The sequence below is a fragment of the Lepisma saccharinum genome, chromosome 2 (assembly GCF_977018435.1).
Source record: "Lepisma saccharinum chromosome 2, izLepSacc3.1, whole genome shotgun sequence".
NCBI lineage: Eukaryota > Metazoa > Arthropoda > Insecta > Zygentoma > Lepismatidae > Lepisma > Lepisma saccharinum.
Window position 1 is genome coordinate 157,019,299 of NC_139230.1, and position 27,331 is coordinate 157,046,629.

General features: G+C 38.0%; 1 protein-coding gene across 1 annotated transcript in view; it reads left to right on the forward strand.

The window, feature by feature from the left end:
* LOC145984544 (U1 small nuclear ribonucleoprotein C-like) overlaps positions 1 to 27,331 on the forward strand; it is a 103,796-nt gene that overhangs the window by 7,879 nt on the left and 68,586 nt on the right. The window contains exon 2 of the mRNA XM_083118194.1: positions 16,072 to 16,149. Within this exon, the coding sequence (XP_082974320.1) occupies positions 16,145 to 16,149 (5 nt within the window). The 5' untranslated portion in view covers positions 16,072 to 16,144. The remainder of the gene's footprint in view (positions 1 to 16,071; positions 16,150 to 27,331) is intronic.

A 27,331-nucleotide genomic window follows, 5' to 3' on the forward strand; every position in this document is an offset into this window, starting at 1 on the left:
CTCCATTGGCAGAACATGAGTTCATTACTGTGATAGAAAGTCATTTCTCCCTTTTTTAGCTTGATTTCCTTCAGTTTTTTGGGCAAATGTTTTCTGTTTCCTTGTATTGTTCCCACAGCAAGAGTCTCCTTTTTCCAAGGATATGAATGCACTAATGGACTTGAATAATACCTATCCATGTATACTGTGTGACCCTTGCCATAGTAAGGAGCAAGAAGGCGGTCAAAGAGTGCAATTATTGAATTATCCAAGTCTCCTTTGCCAGTGTAAGTTTCGAACCCCAATACGTAACCAGAGTGAGACTCAGTCAGAATATACATTTTCATTACATATTTTTCCGGTTTGCTTTTCATTTAGACCCGAAATCGTATTCTACCTCTAAATGGACAAATACATTCATCAATGGTCAGATTTTCTATAGGAGAAAGTGAGCCTTTGAATGTTTCTGACAGAAAATCAACATACAGCCTCAATTTGAACAATGGATCATGGTTTGGCTCTTTGTACGGAATATAATAATCATTGTTGTTTAGGTGTAACATAGCCAAAATAGAGTGAAATCTATCCCTGGACATAACTTTAGCAGCAAACGTTGAATGAAGAAAGCCCTTTGGCTCCAGTATTTCTTGATGCTACTTTTATGCAGCACACACATATGTAATATTATAGCAAAAAATTTGTAAATTTTATTGATAACCACACACTTCCATTTCTACCACAAACTGTTTTCTTCAATTTATTAGTTCTCTTGAGTTTGGAAATACTACTATTAGCATACCCATTCATTTCTGTCTTGATGTGCTTCACCATATTTTCATCAAAGAAAATTGAGAAACAATCCATTGGAGAATTGTTGCAATCTACAGGAGCAGTCACTCTTGCATCCTCTTGAAAAACATGTCTTTGCGGGGGATCTTCTAAATTAATATTGGACCACTCTATATCCCTCAACTGGAATGACCTCTCTGGTATACTTGGATTTGGCTGCAGGAGAGGACCAGACAATGTATCAGTTGGTTCTGCATCAGGTGTAAAAATTAAACAAATAAATAAAATAAATTTCATTTTACATGCACTATACAAAGTAATAAATGGAAAAACTAAAAATACATCAGTGCATGTAGGAGAATTAAGCAAGAGGCAAGATGAATAGACCCAAAAAAATTACCTCTTCTCACTTCATTCATAAAATACTAGAGTTTGCAACACTGTTTATATTGTCAACAAGTAATTATTATGAATATAACCTACCACCCAAATCTTCAAATTCATCTGCATCATCAAAATCGTCGCTAACTTCAAACTCTGAGGCGAAATCCTCTTGCAGAATTTCCACTATGTGGTCTGGATCTAAGGAGGCCATTTTAAACAATGCAACGTACATCAACCTGACAACAAACCATCGCAGGTGCGAGATATAAATAGCACATGAGTCACCTAGCGGTCGGAATTTCAACAAGCACATGAGACGAAGTATGAATACAGCCCATACTTCAATGAGAAAAGCAATTGCATACCCCAGGATGGGCTATGCCCATCGTTCGTCCACATTGACTTTAAGTGCACTGCAGGCTATGCCCGTCATGAGACCCCAATGTGTTAATAAATGTTCAGAGGCATGTTTTTCACATTTTAGATTTTGTGTTTGTCGAGGAAGTAAAAGAAAGATGCATTGGAAAATATTATAAAACAGAATTATTATCTGAACTCTTGCTAAATGCAAGAAAAGATCCCAGAGGAATGAACAGTAATGGAATTAGTATTGATTCCTATCGATTATATGGGAGTTTTGCTCCTTAGATTTGAAAAATTGCAACTTTTTATTAATCCACTTCTTATTTAATCTATTCATATTAATAAATGTTCATAGGCATGTTTTTCACATTTTAGATTTTGTGTTTGTCGAGGAAGTAAAAGAAAGATGTGTTGAAAAATATAAAACAGAACTATTATCTGAACTCATGGTAGGACAAACGTATAACATTGGTAGGCTAGGATAATTGCTAAATGCAAGAAAAGATCCTGGAGGAAAGAACTATAATGGAATTAGTATAGATTCCTATTTTAGCTTCTCGTGCAGTCTTTCCTTAATTTAGCTTATTTTTATGAACAATGTATCATTTCTGAAACTGTGGCGTTTATGTATGAGTACATAGACCATTATTTTACATCATTTATATTTCTTTAGGATAGAAGCAGCAAGTTTCCAGTAGTTTCCAGAACTGTAAATATTTTTTTTCTTATTGTTTGCTACAATCTGTGACAGTTCAGGAAAGTAATATACAACATCTGCGTGATGTGCTTTATCGAAAATTTGGTACTCTTCTTAGCCAAGCATTCTCCTACAAAAAATATTGTTTTATTCAACACAATCTTCAACTGTAAAGAAATTTTCAGAGAAAAAATTCTATCAGGACTCGAACTAGAAAATTTTGAAATAAAGTGCTAGTGATCTATCTGGCCAGGTCCTACTATGATGATTCTGAATTGTGTTTATTGAACAACAAATACAGGGAGGTTATTTCAGTCGTTTACTGTCACAGCATCGGCCGCCAAGCGGCCCCTTCATGCAACAGGTCCCGGTAAATTGACTTACAGGAAGTCCGTAAGAGAAACCGCTTGTTTTGTAATGTTTCCACTTTTCACAATTACAGTTACAATTACAATTGAAATAAGCATGTACCTTGTCGCAAGGATGCTGGAAAAGGTGTCCTCCCAAATACAAATATTTCTGGCACCTTATTTCTGACATCTAATCTTAGATTAGACATCGCTATTTTATCCTCAGTTGACAGAAAGGGAAGACAGCATCCCGGTGCATAAAGAAAACCGAAAGTGTAAAATGATATTTGAAAGTAATAATAATGATGATCACTAACCTCCTGTGTTATAAGAGATGTTGAAAATGGCCTCCTTCAACAGCAATACAACACGATTCTTAGGTTCAAGAGATCCTGTCTCTCTTAATTGCCATACCACTTTTCTGCAAGAATTTGTTTTCACGTAATTATCGTACATAAAAACTCTTTGTTCAAGACTATATTTGTTTAGCGGCATCACTAATGAATGAATAACAATTAACACACAATAAAGCACTAGCACTGAATAGCAACTCAATAACACAGTATAAAAAACACGTGTACTGATAAATGCAAACAGAAGGGAGCATGAGGGCACGGTACACTCACTACGTCTGGTAGCCGACAGTGTTGCTAACCATTTTTCGGCAATGTCCCTACGCCAAGTAAAGCGACATGCAAAACAGAAGATAAAATATACACATTTACTTACCAAATCTTTCTGCTCGGTGCTTCCGCAATTAATGAAGGAGCGAATTTTCAATACAGGACCCCTCCCCGTTTTTTGTAATATTTCGCATACTCACTAATTGAGGCCTCCTAATCACGAATTTGAAGTTAAAATTTGGGAGTCACGTGTAGAAATTGCAAAATAAGATTTTGTGTTTCCAATACTTAAAAAACAAAATATACATTCCTGATATTACTACAACCCCAAATTTTAAGTATGTTTGCCTATTCTAACCTTACCTGAATGGTTCGTGGGGCTACCCGTGCATGGTTTTTCGACCCCAAATTTTAACTATGTTTGCCTTGCCTAACCTAACTTAACCTAACCTTACCGAGAATAGTCAGTGGGGCTATCCGTGAATGGTTTTACGCTAATTGTGATTACGAATCGATAAAAAAATCTTATTTTTGTAGCACTTTAACGGCAAACGTTCATCATCGAAGACGCCATTTTCGTATCCTGCAATTTTACAATCGATGCAATGTTGCCAAACTTACCTGTAATCAAATCAGTCCACTCTCCACATGTTCTTCTACATCGTGATTGTAGCTGTCACATGTAAGCACCGTCTTTGGGCAATATACCAAAATCCATAAGTTTATTAATTAGCCCACGGCCATCCTCCTGCACACTCCATCTAACAATCTGTACAACATTAACAACTTTTTTACTGTTCTCTTCCGCCATTCTTACACGATCCATGCTCTCCAAGTATGAAATCAACAGTGTGGCAACGCTGTAGACAGCGTAACTAACTGCGAACGTTGTCAATTGTTCATATCAACAAATATGGCTACCATACTTGTATACTGAGAATCATTGCGAGAATTGAAAAGCTTATTTTACAACTTCTACACGTTAATGAACAATTTTTTCACCTCATCCCAACATGTTAACTTGAGATAAATCATCACGACTAATTATATTGTGAGTATAAGACGTTGGATAGAAATTACAGAAGGGTCCGGTATTGTAAATTCTTGCCTTAATGAATAATAGGGGTGTGCGGGACAGAAGTTTTTGGGTCGGGACGGGAATATTTTTAAATTCCGACATTCGAGACGAAAAATTTTGCAATTTCCAGACCAAGTCGGAAAATTTTCTGACTGGAAATGTTAGAAATTTGCCAAACCTCTGGAAATCTCGAATTCTACACGTAATTTTCAATTTAAGTGATTGTTTTTGCATTTCTAGAATAAAAACTTACAATTTCCGATAAGTTCCAGAAACTTGCATTGCAGAAAACGTCAAGAATTAACGACTTTTTAAAGTGACCATTCGGTATTTCCTGATTGCTCGGGATCCCGAAAAGTTGGGAAGTCATTTCCCGAAGTCGTGATCGGGATGGGAAATGTTTTTCCCGATCCCGACTTTTCGGGATCCCGCACACCCCAAGTTCAATAAAGAACTTGCCTTGAAAGTTCTTGGTAACCGAAAATATGTTCCAAAATTCTGATGGAGATATGTTAGTTAGTTCTTTTTTCTCCTCCTCGCTAAAGTATCCAGACAAACTAATCCATTCATTCCAAACCGAGAACGAAGAAAGTGCAACTGACTGGTGAGTAAGCTTTGCACAATAAAATGTTATTTTCCAAGATTGAAAAAAGTCCCTACGTTTTCCCTCATTTACAAATCTGTCCCTACGTGGTCGAAATATAGTTAAAAGTCCCTATGCGTAGGGACATGTCCTTACGGTTGGCATCACTGCCGAGGTGTCGCATTCTCGCCCTTTCACGGCTGACAACTCCCCCGATAAGCTGCTGGCGCTCTCGCGATAACTGAGGATAAAGTAGCGATGTCTAATCTAAGGTTAGATGTCAGAAATAAGGTGCCAGAAATATTTGTATTTGGGAGGACACCTTTTCCAGCATCCTTGCGACAAGGTACGTGCTTATTTCAATTGTAATTGTAACTGTAATTGTGAAAAGAAGAAACATTACAAAACAAGCTGTTTCTGTTACGGGCTTCCTGTAACGCAATTTGCCGGGACCGCTGAACGGCAGACACGCTCGCGGTAAACGACTGAAATAACCTCCCAGTACAATGCCATATATTCTGTATTTTAGTGTTTTTTAGCCCCTATTGTTTTTTGTAAGACAAGGAATATTGTAAAGGTAAAGTTTTCCCTTGTACAGTCACCGGCAATATAAATGGGATCCCGAAATACTCGCTTCCCTGCAAGATGTTGTCCGAGTTGCCCAACTCTAAGGCGATAAACTGATTTTAATAGATAATTTTCAATGGCAACCTCTACCAGCCCCATAGATTTAGACAACACACACAACGCCTTGCAGGCAACCGTGTATTTCAGGATCTAGGTGTTCCATTTTTATTGGTGACTGTACATAGCACCATGCCATTCAGGAATACAGAAGGTGTGAAGGAAAGAGCTTCATACATTCTCGATTTGGCATGCTGGAAGTGATGTGATCAAAACTACACTTCGTCCACCCCAACCCAGGTACACGTTGATGAGAGGCTGGATGAGCCACAACTTCTGCAGGGACATTTTCTGAATATTACAATATTCTTACCTGAAATCACCAACCTCGGGATTGGAACTCTGGTTACTTAAGAAACCACAAGTTTATCTTTCAGTTGAATTAATTAGATCTTTTTGGCCCATTGGAACCACAAAACCCTTTGTATTGTCAATATATATGTGTGTGTGTTGTGAGGGGGGGGGGGTTAATGAATAAGGTTGAAATAGAGGAAACTATTGCATGTACCCTTAAATTTTTTGCCTTGAATTTTGTGGAAGTTCGCCTTGAAAACCAGGAATTATACTTCAATTTTTTTCACGATCTTAGAGTACAGCTTGCATGAAAATCCACTAGACATCCATATTTAATGAAGATTGGCATCTCACAAGAAAGTGTGAATGCTCATGTGAAACTTTTATCTCTGTTAATTAGTTTCTCCAAGCTTAAAACTGGCAAGAATCATTAAACATTCAGAACCTCATCTACATTGCGCATCTACACTAGAAGAAATGTCCATGTACGTAACAATATTCTTCTAGTATATGCCCTTGCACTTCTTGCATAATCAGCAGCATGAGTTTTGTATGTTATATAATCATCACATACTTCATATGGAAAATCAGAATTCTTACTGTTGAACAGGGAACAGTTGGATTAGGAAACCATTTCCCCTGCTGCTGAAAATTCATATTTTCCATCATGTTTCTAATTACATGAAAGTGTTATTTTTAAAATGTTTATTATGAGGATGGACTTTCTGTAACTTTCAGTGTTTCTGGTATTACTTCAAAGTTCTCTGTATGACCTTCGCTAATGACTCATAACTCCTTAAGTCAAGAGATAACAGTTCTGATTTTTTTTTTTTAAAAATTAGGGAGATAAATTATCATTTCAAAAATAGCTTACACAAGCATCCACTCTTTGCAGCAAGCAGCCCTTTTTCATTTACAATTGCCTTGCACACAAACTATTACCAGAGTTTCACATGTAGCTTGAAGGCATTGCAGGCTTTTATACTTGAGTGATGCATTTACTAACATTAGGTTAAGCTTTATACCTGAGCCACCCAACCCTTAACTTTGAATGCGTTCAGGGATGCAATTTTTAAGATAAGAGACCTAAACCCACTACCCTTACTTTAGGAGCATTTAGAGACATTAGTTTAATGCAAAACCACTTTGCACCTCATGTCACATGAGGTAAACCACAGCAGCAGTCCATATCCAAGATGACGGTTAACAAATGGCTGCTCACAAAGAAATATGAGTAAACAACTCCTCACTAAACACACAGCAAGTTATCACTATGGCTGTGAAATATGTGTGCACAGACATGAATAGAAATCAAATCATGTTAAAAATGCATGTGTACATTGAGTACTTACTTGGAAATTAAACAATTTGGAACTTGGGCTGCCAAACTTTTTAGCATTTTTGTAGTCTTTATAATTCCTCCAAAAACTTAGTAGTGCTGCCTGTGAGGGTCAACTTTACATTTGATGGTGCATGTGAGAATGTTGAGCCATCACTGTTTTTTTTCTGCCTTTCAAGGGCAGGTTCTGTTACTATTGCTTTCATGAAGTTCCATAATTACGCCCATGAAGCTGGATCTTTCTTTAGCTGTCCCCTGTGAATTAACATGGGACCACTCTCACCAAAGGTCATTTGGCTAGTTTGGGGCTTTGTCGAGACATATTCAGCAAATTAAATTTAGTGAGTTTTTGTGGTTTAAAGTATTCAAGAATCCATATAATATAGTAAAGATGGTCCAAGTTTAATGTGTTACATGACCAGGGTTCGAAAAATCCCAGTCGCCAATTGTGATTTTTTGCTGTAATATTACGTTCTTTTAAGTTTGCATGTACGAAATTTTGAAGATTCTGAGTTCAAATTGCAGTACAGCGTAAGTTAGCAAATTATTTTTTTGAAAAACTCAATATGCTGACCAAGGCAGAAATTTATTTTATTTTAAAACATAAACTAAACATAATGTTTCAACCTTCTAGCAAGGTCTTTTGTATTTAGTACAGAGTTTGAAGAAGACCTTGCTAGAAGGTTGAAACATTATGTTTAGTTTATGTTTTAAAATTAAATAAATTTCTGCCTTGGTCAGCATATTGAGTTTTTCATATCATGGAAACAAGGCTTAATGGTGTTATGATTTTTTTATCAACGTTGTGAACATTTCATAGAATCAGTAACTATTCCTTACTCTTTGTCCCCCAGGGGTCTCCCAGATGGTGCAGTGGTAGCGTCGTCACCTTGTAATCAAGGGGTCCCGGGTTCGATTCCCGGTAGAGGCACATAGTGGTGCGGATCCCACTTTAAACTGTAGGCCCAGTCCCGATTAGCCTTACTGTGCATAAAGTGGACTTAAAACCACAAATCAATCAATCAATCTTTGTCCCACAACCCCTAATTTTCTGCTTTCTCACATTTTAGCAATGTTTTGAATACGGTGATGCTCAACTTCGTATAGTATGCACAATTGCCAGTAGGTGGTTTCCTGGGGCCTGAATTTCAGAGCTTGCACCTAGCTTTGATGAAGATTGTTCGAGCACTGTACATGACTATTGTTTTCATATAAATGTTGCTAAATGTGAATTCACATGAGACTTACTGAATGCTTCCTTAAATTAGTGTAAACTAATATTTCTATCCCCGCAGGGGTAGACCAGTAGAGGGCACCCAGTTGCCATGTTACTTAAATTTTCACCTGAGTTTGCTTATGGAAATTTTCATTACCTTTTCTTTTCAGTAACAAACACAGTATATATTTTTTTAATGTTTGTGGTTTCTGAATCATGTGCATCATTAAATCAGAATTATAAACATGCCATTACACATTTTTGCACCAGAGGCACATGACACAGTGGTTCGGATCCCACTTTAAACTGTAAGTCCAGTTCCAATTAACCTTTCTGTGCATAAAGTGGACTTAAAACAACAAATAAAAGGAAAACTTTTTTTGCACCATTACAATCCAAATTTTTGAATTGCCACAATATGGTAAGAGTCAGCCATATATTAGAATGTATTGCATAGTTATTTACAGTGTTACCAGTAAAGCCTTCTTTAGGAAGGCCACTCCAAGTGCAAGAATTAATTATTTTTAATCCAATCTTGTATTAATTAATAAATAAGATTTTTTTAGGGTCACATTTAAAAATGTGTAGCTTTAGTTTAGTTCATTTCATGGTTGTTGATTGATTGATTTGTTGTTTTTAGTCTACTTTATGCTCAATAAGGCTAATCGGGACTTGACCTACAGCTTAAAGTGGGATCCACACTACTATGTGCCTCCACCGGGTATCGAACTCGGGGCCCCTTGATTGCAAGGTGACGACTCTACCACTGTGCCATCGGGGAGGCATTTCATGGTTGTCTTAGCTTGTATTCACTAAGAAAAAATTACTGGCTCCTGAGAAAAAGGGCTGGTGCCTGAATTATTTTTAATATCTTCTACCCCTGCCATTATTTCTGAATAAATGTGTTACAGGAAGTCACCTCTGTAATGTGGTTGCATTTGATATAGGCTTATCTTTGTTGCCTCTCATAATGGTGACAATGTGTAGCCATAAAATGTGATATGGGTGTTTTACTTCCGATCTTTCTTTCCAAGGTTGTGTGTTTGAGTCATGGCCAGGCATGAATATTCCATTTTCATCCTTATTTATCAGCTCATCTGTTCATTACATGCATACCTGTTTTCCATAAATTCAGTGCCTGACCCTGTGGCCGAGTGGTTAGCACATTGCGCTGCGACGCCAAGGGCACCGGGTTCGAATCCCGGTTGGGCTTGGTTGTTTGTGAATGTCCATTCATCAAATTCATCATTTCATCACTCATCCCCATCTTCGCAAATTAGCCATGAGGCACAAAACGTGAAGTAAAATAAACTAAATCAATCAATCAAACCATAAATTCAGTACATACCTGCCAATATGCACATGTGTATGAAACCTACTTAATACTTAGCAGTAGCCTATATTTTTTTCATCTCTGGTTTTAGTTGGATTGTTAATAATTTTTTTTGGAAGGTGTAAATGTAAGTTTATACTTTTTTCGTAAACTAAACTGCAGTGGCATGCATTCTGGGTACACAAGGTACGCAATACATACCCAAAACACAGTAAGGAAAAATGAAGCATTTCTTTTCACCTTCACTGAACATGAAAATTCAACAATTATCGCTCTGAAGGCATTTCCACTGCAAGAAATTCTGATTTCTGTACAAACGTGCTGCTGCCTATCTTTTGTCACCCAGCGTGGCCCTCCTGGATGCGTTCCCGAATTATCCTGATTGTGTCTTTGGCACTGTCCACACCCATCCAATCTGCGAGCAGAACTTCCACTTCTCTCTGGTACCCCAGAAATTTGGAAGGTAACCCCATTGGCTCAGATCAGCCCTGACCATATGTTTGGGTCTGACCATGCATGCCCCACCCCATCCTACATTTCCCTGTTGAAAGCACAGAGGTCTGAGAAACCAGGGTACCAAAGATTTTGAGTGTCTGCAGTATTGGCAGTAGTAAATATATATATATTTTTTTCTGGAATGTTTAGCTTACTCAGATTTAGCAGTCACGCATAGATAGACCACTGTGCTGGGTTACAATAAAAATACATTATAAAAAATTGATTGCTAAGAGGAGGGCAGAATATTTTGTGGTAGAAGAGCATATTTAATATATGCGTAAACTATCACATATAAAATATTTATTTGAGTTTAAAATTACACTAGCAAGAATTTTGCATATAGGGAGGTGAGGAGAGCAGAATGGACTGACAAACTAAGGATTGAGTTTTGCATGTGAACCTCCTTTTGGCGTCGTCACTGTCTCAGTGGAAAATTATGTGAACAATTTGCAAGTTTCACACAATTCTCAGAGTATGAGACTATCTGTTAATCCCATTCCAGAGATCATCATTTTATTTTAAGTTCATTTGCATTTCAGCTTATAAGTTGATAAGGATGGGTGTTGACTGTTGCCCCGATAATATGAATGAATAAAAAAACAAGAAACTTAAGTAACCACAATGCTACTAGGGGATTTGAATGAGTCCCCTGTGTCCAGATATTGCAAAGTGATTTATATGGATGTCTTTTTAAGTGTGCTGGGATTAATATTATTGTATGCTGACGTATTTTCTTCATGAGCATTCGTATTTCATCGACTGGCAACTCTGAGTCATTCATCCACAAGAACGTGCGGTTTTCGGGGACAGCTGACACTTGTTACCGTGGGAGGTTGACTTCTGCTTTCTTCTGTCGTGTGAAATTTGCAGCAAGCATTTTGTTCATACTATTTGCTTCTTTGTTGGTGTAGTGAAGTGATAAAATTGGGAGGGGGGGGAGAGGAATCTGGAGTTATTGATGACATTCTGGAGATGGGATTTTCGGTATATAATTATGAAAAAAGTGCAAGCAATTCGGTGTGTTCCTGATTTGGGCGACTTTTTCATGCAGGAATTATGAAGGATGGTAAGCAGTAGATTCCTTAGTGTCCTCGTTAATGTTCTCATAATTGACATCCTATTTTAAACTAGCTTCAATTATCTTCCATTTGCATGAAGCAAGCCTAAAATAACTTCTGCTTCCCTTAATCTTTACATGTTCCTCCTCATAAAAAAAAGTGTGATTATTTATTCTAAAGCAACTTTTGTGAGTAATGAATGAAGGTCTTACAAAAGGGTGCAACTATTGATAAATGCTGCTGTGCCATTCCAAACGGTGATTCCTGTTATTTGAAAATGATACAAGGATGAGAAATTTTCCATTACAAAATTTGGGAAAAAATAGTTTTCTGTATAACATGATGGACTGGATATCAGGTTGTCTGACCCCCCCCCCCCTACCCCCTCCTTCAGTGCACCCATGTTGCATACCCTAGACTAAATGTCACCGTACGCCACTGCTAAACTGAATTAAACTCTGTTGTGCAACAGCGTAAGTGCCAAGTCCTCCCTGGTAAATTTTCATCAAACTGTATGAATACAAAAAATGTATATTCTGAGCCATTCTGCTGTCAGTTTCAAAGACTTTTCACTGGTCTGAAAAGGTTTGGAATGCTCTTTCTGAAGAAGGAGGCCACGGTGGCTCAGTCGGTAAAGCATCTGACTACCATGTTAAAGATCCTGGGTTCGATCCCCGGTTGGTTCAAATCCGGGAACTCTTCTAATGTTGGAAGCGGCCCCGGCGCCCACCCAGCATCGAATAACATGGGTACCTGGGGGAAAACCTGGGGGGTAAAGGCAGTCAGGGGCATGATGCTGATCACATCACCCCCACTCACGATCGGATCAAGAAAGTGTAGGGCATTACCCCCACACCCCCTATATGCCTTCATGGCATGGTGCTAAGCACAGGGGAGCACTTTACCTTTTTTTCTTTCTGAAGAAGTCTCATCTTGTAAATCACCCAAGAATTTCAAAGAACGAGGTAATTTTTTTTTAAAAAAAACATCAACAATTTAGTATGGCTAAGCAACAAGAAGATCCAAGTAACACCCTGTATTTCTTGAACACTAAACTGATACAACCAATATTTCAAATTATGTGTGAATTATTTTATTCTAATTTTGGAATTTGCCTTTGTACACATGTGCATGTGTATCTGTGTGTTTTCCTTGCATAGTCTCGCATTTTTAAAAATATTTTTTCATTGTGTTAAATTTGTTAATGTTATGTAGTTGATTTTAATGTCATAAATACTTTTAATTCTCCAGAGTTAGATGATAGAGCAGCTTCAGGCTGAATCTTGCTCTGTAGTAAATAAAAATACTTTTCTATTATATTATTTTGTCTCGCATGGTTAGCACATCAAGTCCCGTCTCTCCCACCTGCCTTTCTACAGAAGGTCGTTCGGGATCTCTGAGGACAATGTTGGAAGGGTGATAAGTTCATGAAAACCCATGTCGCCACCAACGATCATGCTCAATTGGAAAACAAGCATTCCGCGCTATAGCCCGACAACGTAATTTCCATTGCAACAGACTTTTCCGAAGAGTTATCATGTCCAACTTTTCCCACTCCTCCTGACAGTCTTTCCAGAGGCCATTGAGAGTGCGTGGACGTCTCTTTCCTAAGGCCCGTTTTAGGAGTCCAAATGCACAGAAGTTCATGGGTGACCCATCTGGCGCCTTGACCGGAATGTCGCTGTAAGGAATTGCATGGATGCCAGTTTCCACCTCCATTCGCTGTAAGAACAGACGAGTCGAACGGGAGGTATGGCTGGATGCTTTATCTTGGTGCACCCAGACCTGGTATTTGGCCTCCCCATACAGTGCCGGGATATCTATGTTATACATGGGTGTTAAAACCTCATCCTGATAGTACGTGGAGTTCACCTTCACATTATTAGCTACACGACGAATTGCTAGCTTGCCATTATAGCAGTATCCAGCGATGATCATGAAACCCCAGGGAAAACTTTCCTGGCATTCTCGATACAATGTTTGATAATTGTTTTTGTCGCGAGGGCGGTAGTAAATTGCGCGGGGTTTGTGACAGTCACTAAGGTAGACATATGCTTTGTCTAATGTCACCACATTTTTCCATCTCTCCCCTGCAAGATAGGTCTCATAGAGCTTTCTAGCGTTCGTGCGACGTTCCGCAATGTGACGAGGCAACAGCTTGTGAACTCGCCGCTTATGCCGCATTTCTAGTTGCAGGTCCTTCTTGATTATGGTGTTCACTGTTGACACAGACATTCCCAACTTACGTGCGATACTCCTTTGGGGGGCAGGGTTACCTCCTGACACAAGGGCCTTCACTTTTCTCACTATGTCTGGTGTACGACTCGTAGCTGCTCGTGGGTTTGCCTGTTTCTTCCCCTGTGGAATTAGGCCCAGTCGGCCTTTGCCTTTTTTGTTCAATACCGCACCGATCCCGTTCTTCGATATCACAAAACCACGCTTCTTGCACATTCCTTTGATTGCCGAATAGCTATATTTAGCACCGGAAAGGGCTGTTATGTAGCCCTCCCAGTATGGTTCAATTTTCTTCGGCATCGTATAGGTAAATGGCAAAACACTCTGCACACGCGTTCTCGGTGCTGACGTGACTCAGCATGCACCGTTTGGACGGACTGACGTTGATAACAGCGCCGCCAGCGGCTTTCAAAATCTCGAACAACCTTCTGTAGACCAAACTCTGCTATACTTCAAAATTGTCCTCATGATATTAAGTTGACACTCTGGAGTCTTAATTCTAACCAACTAATGATTTGAGAAAATGTAATAAACTCATGGTTCAAGTTAAGAAAGATTTGCATTCACTTTTAAGGGGTTCCAGTTTTGATACCCAGTGGAGGCACTTAGTGGTTCGGATCCCACTTTAAACTGTAGGTTCAGTCCTGATCAGCCTTACTGTGAATAAAGTGGACTTAAACACCAAATCAACAGCATTAACTTTTGTTATACACAGTGGCGTCTCGTGGCCTCAAATTTGCCCGGGGCTTATTTTTTAAAGAATTTAAAATATAATGACAATTCACATGAATTACAAAAAATAGGTATTTTTTCTTCTAGACTACAAAACTGGACTTACTTTTTTGAAAGAATTTAAAATGTAATGACAAATTACATGAATTACAAAAAAATGGGTATTTATCTTCTAAACTACAAAACTGGACTTATTTTTTTAAAGAATTTAAAATAAAATGACAATTCACATGATTAAATAAACAGGTATTGTTGTGAAACATACCTTTCTACGAACGTTGACTCCTGTTGTTATTTTGTTATTACTTTTTTGTTAAAGCCCTCTATGTTTGAAATGTATTCTATCTCTATTGTAAGCAAGTGCCAAGGCATTTGGCCTGTCTTGTCCCATTGCATTTCTTAAGCAGGTTTTTACACTTCAATGTGCTGAAACATCGTTCAGATTCAGCTGTTGCCACTGGAGTTATTAAAACTATGTTTGTCATTTTTACTGTTTTTGAAAAGGTACCCTCTAAATAATTTTAAACAAAAATGAATGCAATCTACTGATAAGAGTTTATGTTTTTCAACTCTTCACTACAATAAAGAACACGAAGTTACCTCTTCTATGAAGGGATAATAAATCTGGGAAGATGCCTCTGTTTAAAGATTGTTCTCTTTCATTATGTCCTCGTAGAGCAATTTCATGTCGACCACAGAATTTTAAGCAATCGATAATTCTATTTAATATATGCCTAATTTTCCGGACAAATTCATTGTGTCTTGTAATTGACAGCCTATGTCCTTCATCAATTTGTGTTCGAACATCAACCCTGCCAAACTCACTCAAACATAGCGAATGAAAGCCACCAAAACACTACAGAACAACACGCGAGATCGAACGCGACGCAACGGAAGTAGCCCCGAATCAGCACTCAAATCCATTGCACTCTCGCCTCCTCTCTCTGCTTGACCTTCACTGTAGCATAGGTGGGTGTAGGCCACGCCTTCCTTTGCGACGTGCCCCGGAAAGCGATAATTGACATCAATGCCACCAGGAGCGCTGTCGTATCAATTGCAACAGACGATGAATTTACGTGGGTAAAAATCGCCTTTTAAAAGACTGTGTGATGGTTATGCGTTATGGTGATTGATAATTACGTGAATACGTCCGTTTTTCTTTAGGGGCTAAGCCCCGGAAGCCCCAAGTGACAAGACGCCACTGGTTATACAGATAATTAATTATATATTTAAAGTGTACGTGTAGGGGTGTATCCAGACTTTTTTTTCAGGTGGGGCCCAACTTTCAATGAAAAAAGTGAAGTGGAAATTTGTTAGAGGAGATAATACTAAAATAATATTGTGACTACTATATTCATAACATACTATTTTCACCAGTAGGAATAGTACAGAAATGAAGTTGTACAAATAGAGTACTATACTATTATGTAATATTCAACCGTGTGTATGCATACTTTTCGGAAGAATATTTTGTGTGTGATTTTCATGTAGAAGTCAAAGAGTGCATATTTTGCAGACCAGCAAGGCTCTGGCATCTGGATTCGCAATCAGTATAATCCTCTGTGAGATTTGTGTTCTGTCCTGTCCTATGTTTATTATTGTATTTTCATAAATTTCAACTTATTACCATTCATCCTTATCTTCGCATTTAGCCAAAAATTGCAGAATAGCAATGTAAAATAAATAAAATGAAAGGAATTATGGAATGCATGTACATAGTGGGAATGGGTTAAAATGACTCTGCCACATCTTTTTCATTTGAAGTAGTATTAATATTGAATTATGTCATTCCTTGGTCTTCTGTAACAAATTCTTATGTATTTTTTTTCATTTCAGTAACTTGAGGTACTGTTCCTGACTTCCTCACACAGCTGTGACATTACGTCAACAAAACTTCAGATACTTTAAAATGAGGTCAGTAGTAGGTCCTATGTGTAAAAGAGTGAAATTTTAATATTAGAATTTGGCGATCATAATATTATATTACTTTATGCAATCTTATTATTGATATGTGCTCCAATCCAGGGTTGGCACTTTGCTAAGGTATTTTCGAAAAAGTCCAACTTGGGTGGATTTTTTCAGGTTTTTAAAAATGAAATAAATTTTTACTGGTAGTAATGTATTGGAACATTCAATTTGTATTGTTTCAGTTGATTCAAATACTATTTAATATTTTCTGTTAGCATAGTGAAGAATTGATAATGAAGACATTTCAAATGATTAAACTAAATTAACTAAAATATTCTGTTCTAAAATATTTGAGTATTTTTAGTGGAGTTCAAAAATAAACTATATAGTCCTTTTCATTTCCTTTTTTTGAAGGTAAAGTACAGCGAATAATCGTACCATCCATTTTAATGAAATCTTTCTTACAACAGCTTACCACATTCCATAGCTTGCTGCCACTTGTACCTGGCTTCACCATTTCACACTGACACTCAATACTGTCGTCACTGTCTAAATTTAGCAGATAAGTACACTTTTAACCCAACAGGCATGCTGCTTACAATGAGTTTGTTGCTGCATAAGCCCAGATCGCATTTTTCAACAATCGCTGCAACATACTCCCAACATTCATGGAGGGAAGGGAAGGTAAAAGGTGCTTATTTCTTTCCTCTAAACTGCACCAAATAGAAAATTGTTAAATGTTTTGTTCATGGAAAAAACAGTTATATAAAATATTAGATATCCTGTCAAGAAAGGGACCAAGGAAGATATTTTTTTAAAAAAGGGGAAAAAGGAATGTAGGCTGGAAAGTAGTCACTAAAGGGACCAATAAGGAAAATGTTTTAAAGGGGAGGGAGGGGGAATAGGAATATGGGCTGAAAAAGGGAAATGAGGGAAGTCAAAACCATGTAATCTTGTTGATGGAAGATAATTATCAACACTGTTGTTATTTGTTGATATATACATGTTATACGCTGTGACATAGTGAAAACATTCATGGTTTTAATGTTAGCTTCCTGAATTATTCCATTCATAAAGGGTGCATTATACATGAGTAAATACGGTACTTCAGTTCCATCTTCCTTCACTTGTGTAATACGTAATTTATGAACCCCTTCACATTTTTGTCATTGTCTAAAGTAAACACATTGTTCCAATTAAACTATATATGTGATCAGAGTTGCCCAGAAGGGTGGTGCGTAAGAGATTGAAGGGGGTGGGGGGAGAAGGATCCAAAAAGTAATTGAACCTTGATCATTAATAATTTAAAATATGTTGGGATAGAAAGAGACTGAGAGTGAGTGAAATTATCTTATGACTTTAGTAGTCACACAAAAATGGAGGGATTGATTTGATTGATTTTCTCTTATTGAGCTTTTATTTTTATTGAGTGCTCACTTACCTTTTTAGTAAGAATGGCTTCAATTTCATGTTTTTCTTAAAAACAGTGTGCATGTGAATGATTTGTTTGTGATGATGTGATTATATACATGGTACTGAATGCTGACTGAACTATGTGCAGAGGCATTTCGAAAGTAGTAAAATTTTCAAATACGAGATTGGAGCCTCCCCAATGACACTGTACTGTGGTAGCGTCATTGCCATGTAATCAAGGGGTCCCAGGTTTGATACCTGGCTGAGGCACATAGTGGTTCGGATCCAACTTTAAACTGTAGGTCCAGTCCCAATCAGCCTTACTGAGCATAAAGTGAACTTAAAACACCAAATCAATCAATCAAATACGAGATTTTCATTTTGATGAAGTGTTAGCAATGATCTACAGTTGCATTATATACAAGACAAAATATTCTCATTATTGAGAGTTTGTTATGTTAGCACTTCGTCTTGGTGTTCTGTTATAATTACAACACATGCAAAGTTTTTAAATTGGCTTAATAAAAACTTAGTCTTCGATCTCATCTCCCCTAAGTCCACACACTTAGTGACACGGCTGTACAATTGCTGGATGCCCCTGGAAATCTTTTGGGATTGGGTTTAGATGCCTCATCACAGCTTCTTCGATATTCAAAATGGAGTCAATGGCCCTTCAGGTGGGCATTCAATTTGAGGAATTAAAATTAGTCTGCCGGTGCCAAATCTGGTGAATAGGTGGGTGGTTTAACACAGTCGCTTGTTTCCGTGCCAAAAACTGTTGGACAACTTGTGGCTTGGCACATTGTCATGCTACAGGAACCAAGCACCGGATTCAACCAGCTTTGTCTCCCTCGTAGCAGTCTCTTTAGCAAGCACTCCAAAATGGCTCTATACACAGCTGCATCATCCTCAGTGATTGTGCACTGTTTTCATTCAATTTTTATCGAACCTTTTCAACATTATCATCAGTTCGACTGGTGGAGGGGCAACCCTCCCTGGGATCATCTGTCACATCTTTCAGACCATCACTGAATCGATGATGTCAAATGATAACATTGGCATGACAAAAGGCTTCCTTGCCATAAGCAGTTTTTAGTATTCCACCATTTTCTGAAGGGGTTTTACAGAGTTTTACACAAAACTTAAATGCCACTCTTTGTTCTGTTTTCAAATCCATGACAAGGGTACAAAAAAATCCTGGTTCTCCCCTACCGGGAATTGAACTTGGGCCTCTAACATGGTAGTTAAGACATCCTAACAACAGCTACCGTGGCTCTCTAAATTCAGTACAAAGGTTCAAATTCTATTCTAACCCTAGACTACATTTCCTTGATTGAATTGTGTGGAAAGTACAATAATTGTTTTCATGAATGATTCATGAGGCTGATGACAACCTAGATGAATTTGCAATTGTGAGTTAGATGACATGTGCATAGATGCAGCCAAAATTCTGAAGGGAAAATATTAAGACTTTGTCAGTGTTTGCTTATTAAAATGTAATGTTTTGTTTCAATAATAATTAACCTGCTTTTATAATGCATACTCAATTTTTCTTATGGCAATTGTCATGTGAAGATTTAGAAAGGAATATTCCAAACATACATTCTCTCATGTATTATTCATGAACTTCACAGAAGTGTTCCACAGTTCAAAATATTTTTCACTGTATTAGTTAACCATTTTACTGTATCATGTTAATTTTGGCATTTATAGGAATGTTGCAAGACTAATGGCCGCGTACACCAACACCCATCAATTCGAAGTTCAGATGAACTAGATCAATTTTAATCCACTCTAAATGAACTTGGTTTAAAGATTTGCATTGCACCAACGAAAATCCACGTTCACGAGATTCCGTTCAACTGATCTGAGAGTAATATATAAGACTATACCTGATTGGTTGACTAAAACAAATTACAATCAAGAACCATTCAGAGTAGTGTGATGTGTTAAAGTATCAACATGTAGGAGAAGAAAGAAATTCTGGCTGCAAACTTATCTGAATTTGATTTATTGATTGATTTCTATTGATTTAGTTTATTTTACTTCGCATTTTGTGCCTCTTAGCTAATTTGCAAAGATGGGGATGAGTGATGAAATAATGAAATTGATGAATGGACATTCACAAACAACCAAGCCCGAGCGAGATTCGAACCCAGGACCCTTGGCATTGCAGCACGATGTGCTAACCACTCGGCCACAGTGTCCGGCTTATCTGAATTTGAGAAATGTACTGATCAACCTTGTCGACAAGTACAGGGATGTAGTAGAATGTAAAGAAATAATAATATTAAAAAAGAACTGATGGCACAACACAAAAGAAGGAGAAAGCACAAAACCTTCTTCTACGGGACTTTAATGCCTTACGAAATGCATTCAATTTTGGGACAACAGCATATGCTGAACCTCGCCGGTAAATAAAGATATATTATTGTTAGTTTTATTACTGTACTGTGGTAATTGAATTTTTCATTTCTTAATTCTTATATATTTATATTGTCGTGTTGTGTAAATAGCCAGTAACATGTATTTTCGTAAATTTATACAATCATTCCCAACTCCATATAGCAATATTGTAACATTGCTCTGTTCTAATTTACCTTGCACTTGTGCATAATATATTACATTTATATATGTTTTGTGCTCTGGGATAGAAAGTACAGTATTTACAGCAGTTGAAAATGGTCAGTAAAATCAGAAGTCAGTTTTTTCATCATAGTCTGTAATTTGTCAGTGTTTTTAAAAAATGGTCAGTAAAGTCAGTAATATTTTATAATTCAAACAAGCAATATTATTATTGTTTTATCATGAATAAAAAAATGTGTGATGGCTGGCTGGCTGTGTGGATAATGGAACCAGAAAATAATTTTACAATGTGAAATCCTACATTAGCTTTTAGGATGACAGTTTATTGATATGATGTAAATAATGTAACGTTCTCCTCTGGGAGAACTTCTCAAGTCATACCCCACGTTTTACATGACACAATAACTTGACCCGTCCTTCCTCGCTTCGAGAGGCTGCTTGGTCACTGTATTTCTTGTGTGCTCCACACAGAGTATACACATAGAGGCAAGCCTACTAGGTGCACTCTAATCCTGCTCGATCCTCAAACTCTGAGATACGTTGTTTCAAGTTCTACCCATAATGCTGTCCTTAGTTCAGGTTGGGGCATGAGATTCCATGTACTCAGGGTTCGGGTGATGGGTGCACTTACTAAGGGTACCAAAAGTTTTGTCAGAGTGATACAGAGAAAACTCAAGAAAAGACTTTTACATTTAAAGTTTATTCAACACCAAATTAAGGCAAGAATGGAATGTAGACCCTTTATAGTAGGGTTATACATTTAAACTATACAGTAGACTCCCGATTAACTGAGTCCCGATTAACCTATGCTCCGGGTTAACCAAGGGAGTGGTTGGAAAACATTGTGCTTCATTACGCTCCTCCCTGTTTGTTTATGGAGTCAAGTCACCGTCCACGCTGCACGTGTTCATTACATTGTCGGTGTATCCGAGTGTTACGGTGGTGTTTAAGTCTGTGTAGGCCTATTCTAAGCAGAAAAAGTAATCTTCTCATTTATGTTGTACTAGTAATAAATAATTACTATACAGTTTTAAGTGTTTTTTCATCATTTACGACCTATTAGCACATTATCTCTGTATTATCAGAGTTTTTCCGTATCCGAGGTAATCTTGGTCCCAATTAGCTCGGATAATCGCGAGTCTACTGTAGTTATACTGTTATAGGTATGTAAATCTCCATTGTTACAACTTTTAAACCTTTGTCATCGAACTACACAATTTAACTTTTTTAAAGAAACTGATACGTGTATTCCCATAACAGTTTGAGAAAAACCTCTTATATGATACTTAGTATCCCTGTTAGATGGCAATCACAAAAGTTTAAGACAAACTCGCCGAAAAAGAAAGGCTTGAGATATTCATGAAAACGTGGTTTTTCCCAAACGTCAGAGCAACGGGGTACCACACTAGACAAGAACTATGTGAAGTGACTTTTCCCAGCATCAATACAACAGGGTATCACTTTAAACTCCCAGCATCCAAGAGACGGGGTTTTAAAAAGATCTTATCTAAATTTCTCTTGCTAGAAAGCAGAGTGGGTCCTTCACTCTAAAGCGGTGTATGCTTCTCTCTTGTCCGTGGGCAGAGTCCAACTAAGCTGCTAGCCAAGCTCTCGCCTTTATAAAGGGTTGGCCATGCTAGCATTAGTGAGTGGAGGAAATGAAAACTATAAAAAGTGTATTCAACCCCGAATATTAACTATATACAAAAATTAAATTTTCAATACCTTAGATTCTAAGAAAGCTTTTTCATATAGAGGTGGATCCCGTACAATTTGTAACAAGACGAGTTCGTTACAGTAAATAAGTCAGTAAGTGGTCAGTAATTTGTCAGTATTTGGTCAGTTTTTTTTGTTACTTTGTTCAGTTAAATCAGTAATTTTGACCACTTGAATAGTTTCCACCCCTGTATTTAGAAACATTACGACTTTGCACCACAGAACCACAAATTATTATTTTTATTTTGGCAGTTTTTAGTTTATACAGTTTTTGAATTATCAGCATTGTACACCCAACATCTCTAGTGTTTACACGCCCTTGATATCACTTTCCACTCTTTTATATTCAAAAACAACTGCCTGCAGTCGAAGCGTCAGTATTGTGAACCAGGATCAGACACCAAAATGATGGTGAATTGCCGATCAGAAGATAAACTCTTTTTGATGTGCCTAGATCGCGATCAAGTGTTGAACCGTCTTCGTGCAATGGAATTTTCCAGTGATCCTTTCTCGATCTGAGTTTAAAATTTGATCTTTGTTCATACACACGGCCATAAGATGTTGAAACAAAACTTTAGTTTATTACCATTACAAGGAAATTAAATATTTGCATACCAACTGGCACCAGTCTACCTCAGATTACCCCAAGAAGTGGAAATGGCAGGAAACTCTGTACCTGGTTTAGAAATCTTTGGATACTGCTCTATGGGGAACATGCCCCTAATGTAATGGGTGTGAGCCTTTTTTTTTTTTTTTTAAACTGCATCAATGATGAATGTTTAAAATAAACATGAGCCCTTGGATGATGTCATTCGTGTGAAATACACACCCCAGACATAATATTAGTCACCTCCAGGTTCAACATATGTTATTTTCCCAGCCAAACAAAATGGATCCTGATAGTACTGAGGTGGGCGCACAAGCAGCGATCTCTGAAATAATAAGGCTTGAACAGTTACCTCAAGAGATTATGAGCTTCAGTCATGTGCAAGTAAGTAGGTGTAAGCAGTTTGTGAAATTGGTCACAAGTCAGACATAATGGAGTGGCTAAAAGGTGCCATTGTGTTTGGGGTGCACATGGACACAAAGTAAATGAAGTGGCCCAGTTTGTAGGTGTATCAGAGGGAATAGTCCAGAGGGTGTACAAGGAGTGGTGTGCCTTGCAAGAAAACTCAAATCAGGATCGTAACTGTGACCAAAAAACACTTATGACTGACAGGTATCGTCGCCATGTAGGACATCTAATAGCTGCAGATCGGTTTTAAAGTCACCAGGAATTACTCAAAACTGTCAATGAAGGTTGCTCCCAACCAGATGCAGAAGAGTACTGCATTAGATGGACATATGGAGCTGAGTGCCCACAAGCAGCACATCTTAAGTGGGCTCTGTGGCACCAACACTTCACCCTGAAGGACTGGAAACATGTAATATGGTCTGATGAATCACGTTTTTGTTTGTACTCTAATGATCTGAGGCATTCACTATAGGTCACATGAGGCTTTTCATCCTGCTTGTGATTTAGGTGCAGTTCAAGCTGGACAAGTTCTGGTGATAATCTGGGGCTGTTTTTAATAACATGAACTGCACCCTATTGTGCAGATGGCTGAGACATTGAACCAGCAAGGATACTTTGTCATTCTGGATGACCATGTGTTGCAGTTTACACTGCATCTTTGTGATGTACATCACATGAATGCTCCTCGTCTTCCTGGACCACAACTGCCATGTCCACAGAGCTTTATGGCATGAGGAGCATTCACCCATGCTCTCTTGTCTCGACTGGCCTGCTAATTCCCCAGATTTGAATCCAATCAAACATCTGTGGAACCATGTGGAATAGCGGGTGAAATGTACAAAGAGGCACCCACATACTCTAGTACAACTGCAAGACGACCTGATGTGTGAGTGGTTGCAAATTTATGTTGCATACTTCATTGTTAGAATCATGTGCAATGGGTATATTGCAAACAATAACTAAAGTACATGTAAATTATTTAAATGTGTTATTAACTTTTGTGTGAACTTTTGTCTGTCCAAAATAATTTGTATGAAGAATTTAGCATAAAGGAGGGGAGGGGGGATGGGCAACCCTGATGTGAATGTATGTATATTACTGGATGCACATTTCTGGTGAAGGTAGGATGGTTGAATATGAAAAACATGTGTGTTGTCAAGTTGTGGGAACCTGGTAATAAATCCAATCATGCATGATATCCAATTGGCATACTATCAGTTGTTGGAAGTTGGAAAATTTTTTGGTACTTTTACAGCATTGTTGAGAATTTCATATTTGTTCAGCCCTAACATTTTTATGCACATATAATCATCAGTTGAGGGCAATTGTTAACATGTTGGCTGGGCACCTATGGAATTCTCTGTTCTTGATTTCAGGGTGGCGACAGACCTGGAAAACCGGGAAAAGTCAGGGAATTTGAGGTGTCAAAAAAAGTCAGGGAAATGTCCGGGAATTTCGTCTTCATTGACTTCGAACACTCTTTTGACGAAAATTGTTATAACTCGGGCAGTATGGGAGCAATCTACTTCGGATAACTTTTGTTTCGCAGATAAAACATCAGCGCATGCAACGGTGTACAATTTAGAACACCGGACCGAGGAAGGGGGGCTTTGGGGGGCACGTCCCCCGAATTTCAATGTAAAAAACAAAAGTCTGTAGTTTGCCCCCCCTCTTCTCCCACTATTTTGGGGAGAAGGTGCGAACTTTAGTATTCTTTTCAAAGAATGGTCATTTCTCAAGAGAATGAAACATGTTTTATGTTCTTGGGTGCCATACAAGTTGAATAATAAGCCAAAATGTGATTTTTTTTACGAAAAATAGGTAATTTGCATTTTTGGAGGAAAATTGTTATAACTCGGGCACTAAGGGAGCAATGTACTTCGGATATGTTTTGTCTTGCAGATAAAACACCATAGCATGCAACCGTGTACAATTCAGAACGCCGAACCGAGGAAGGGGGGTTTGGGGGTGCGACTACCGAATTTCAATGAAAAAAAACACAAAAATCTCGAGTTTACCCCCTCTTCTCCCGCTATTTGGGAAGAAGGCGCGAACTTTAGTATTCTTTTCAAAGAATGGACATTTCTCAAGAGAATGAAACATGTTTCATGTTCTTTGGTGCCATACAAGTTGAATAATATACCAAAATGTGTTTTTTTTTCAAAAAATAGGTAATTTGCATGTTTGGAGGAAAATTGTTATAACTCTGGTACTATTGGAGCAATCTACTTCGAATAAGTTTTGGTTTTCAGCTAGAACATCATAGCATGCAACCGTATACAATTCAGAACACCGAACTGAGGAAGGGGGGTTTGGGGGCGCGACCACCTAATTTCAATGAAAAAAAACAACATAAAAATCTGGAGTTTACCTCCTCTTCTCCCGCTATTTTTGGGAGAAGACGCAAACCTTAGTATTCTCTTCAAAGAATAGACGTTTCCAAAGAGATTGAAACATGTTTCATGTTCTTGGGTGCCATACAAATTGAATAATGAGCCAAAATGTGAAACTCTGTTCGGAAATGTGGCATGGATATGTTGCGGAGGTTGGGGGGAGGTTGGTTATCAATATGAATTTCCCAGGCTTGCTGCAGACCTGTGTCAGAGTTTCCACCCAAACATAAGAGTATGAAGGTCCAAAAAGCACATTCATTTCGTAATCAGCACCATGGTACCATATGGTATCATCGGGCAGTACGACCTTACTCTGATGATACCATATGGCATCATCGGAGGAGTAAAGGTTAAGCCTCTTAATATTACGTGCAAAATGCATTTAATTATCATTTTTTCTTGTCCGTATGGGAGTAGTAAGGGGACTTGTGAACAGATGGAGGGGATAAGAGCGGCTGGTGCCGTCCGATAGTTGTCGGACTTCGTAGTAAGGCATTTTGTTGGGCAAACTGAAGGAACATGGTAACAAATATGTTCCATTGATACATACGATTTTTGTCGAATATCGCCACCCGACAAAGTATCTCACTACAACATGCGACAGAAATTGCATGGACTGCAACATCCAACAAAAATCGCTTGCATAAACAAGAAGAGCTTTAGACTGCAAATATGCTGCTGGAATTTTATTACTCTTCTGGCTCACTTCACCTTATTTAATGTAGCAGTGCTTACGAAGGCTTTCTTTTATCATCCTGACGTATTACTGGTTTCGCACAAGTTAACATACGTTTACAATGACATGCAATATTCATAGATATCAAGAAGAATCCAACCAAACGGGATATATATTTAACACTATCACGAAAAAGTGAAACATAAATCTGCATTGGTGAACGTTATAAAAATTGGCAACTCCCAACCTCAAATTTACTGCAGCACTAGTATTGCAATGAAATAACGCCACTCTCTGTCCTGTCTGTTTAATCTCGTGAGAGATGGTCTTAAATCTCTCACTGAGTGAAGTTAATGTCCAATATTATGAAATAAAATACTAATAATAAATACGTAAATATTTTAATATCATATTTACTCGAATCATTCAATCATAACAGCAAATCACTTCCTTCAAGAATTCACTTTTCTCTGCCAGCCCTGCTAAATTTTCACTTTCCATCTACTGATTTATACGAGGGGTGCCCAGAAAGTAATTTCCAATTAGTAGGTACATTGATTTTTCGCAAACGCCAAAACCGTGAAAAATGGTAATTACTGCGAAATTATGTTTAGGAATGTGCAGTGATGTTTGGACACATTTTTCGCCCGTTCGAAATATCGAAATAATGCGAATTTGGCAAAAAATGCGAATTGTTAGCGTTTTCAGCGATTTTTTTTAAAGAAATGTCCTAAAACAACGAAAAATTCCATGAAATCCAACATTCTTGTCTTTTCTAGGCCATGTTTGTGTACATAGAACATGCAAGTTTTCCAACATTTTACTCAAGACTAAACTATAGAGTTATACGTACGTGGAATAATTCCGACAGCCACATTAAATCATTTATTTCCCACGATTTTTTCAACTTCTATCAAAACCATTTGCATCACAGAGCAAAGTGGCAGGGTTATAACAGAAGATCGACTGCGTATCTACCGTCACACGGGAGCCACATCTTCGTATTTGTCGCACGAGATATGTTTTGAATTACCAAGCTAAGTGCGCACTATGCGAGAGACCCGGGGTCGATCCCTGCGGGGGAGAACCGGGATGTTTTCCACCTATTCAAACTGCTCCGGTGCCCACCCAGCATCATATGAAGCTGGTACCTTGAGGAAACTTTGAGGGATAAAGGTAGCCAGGAGTGTGGTGCTGATCACATCACCCCCACCTTCAGCCGTGATCAAGAAATTGTGGGGCCCTAACTCCACACCAAAAGTCCATTATCTAAAATCCTTACCTTAAAATTAATAACTTTCCCAAAATAACTTTCAAGATATCAAACTCTCGCGAAGAGGCGTAAGCCATGTGACTTACAATTTGAAACAGTAGTTTAAAAACACCATG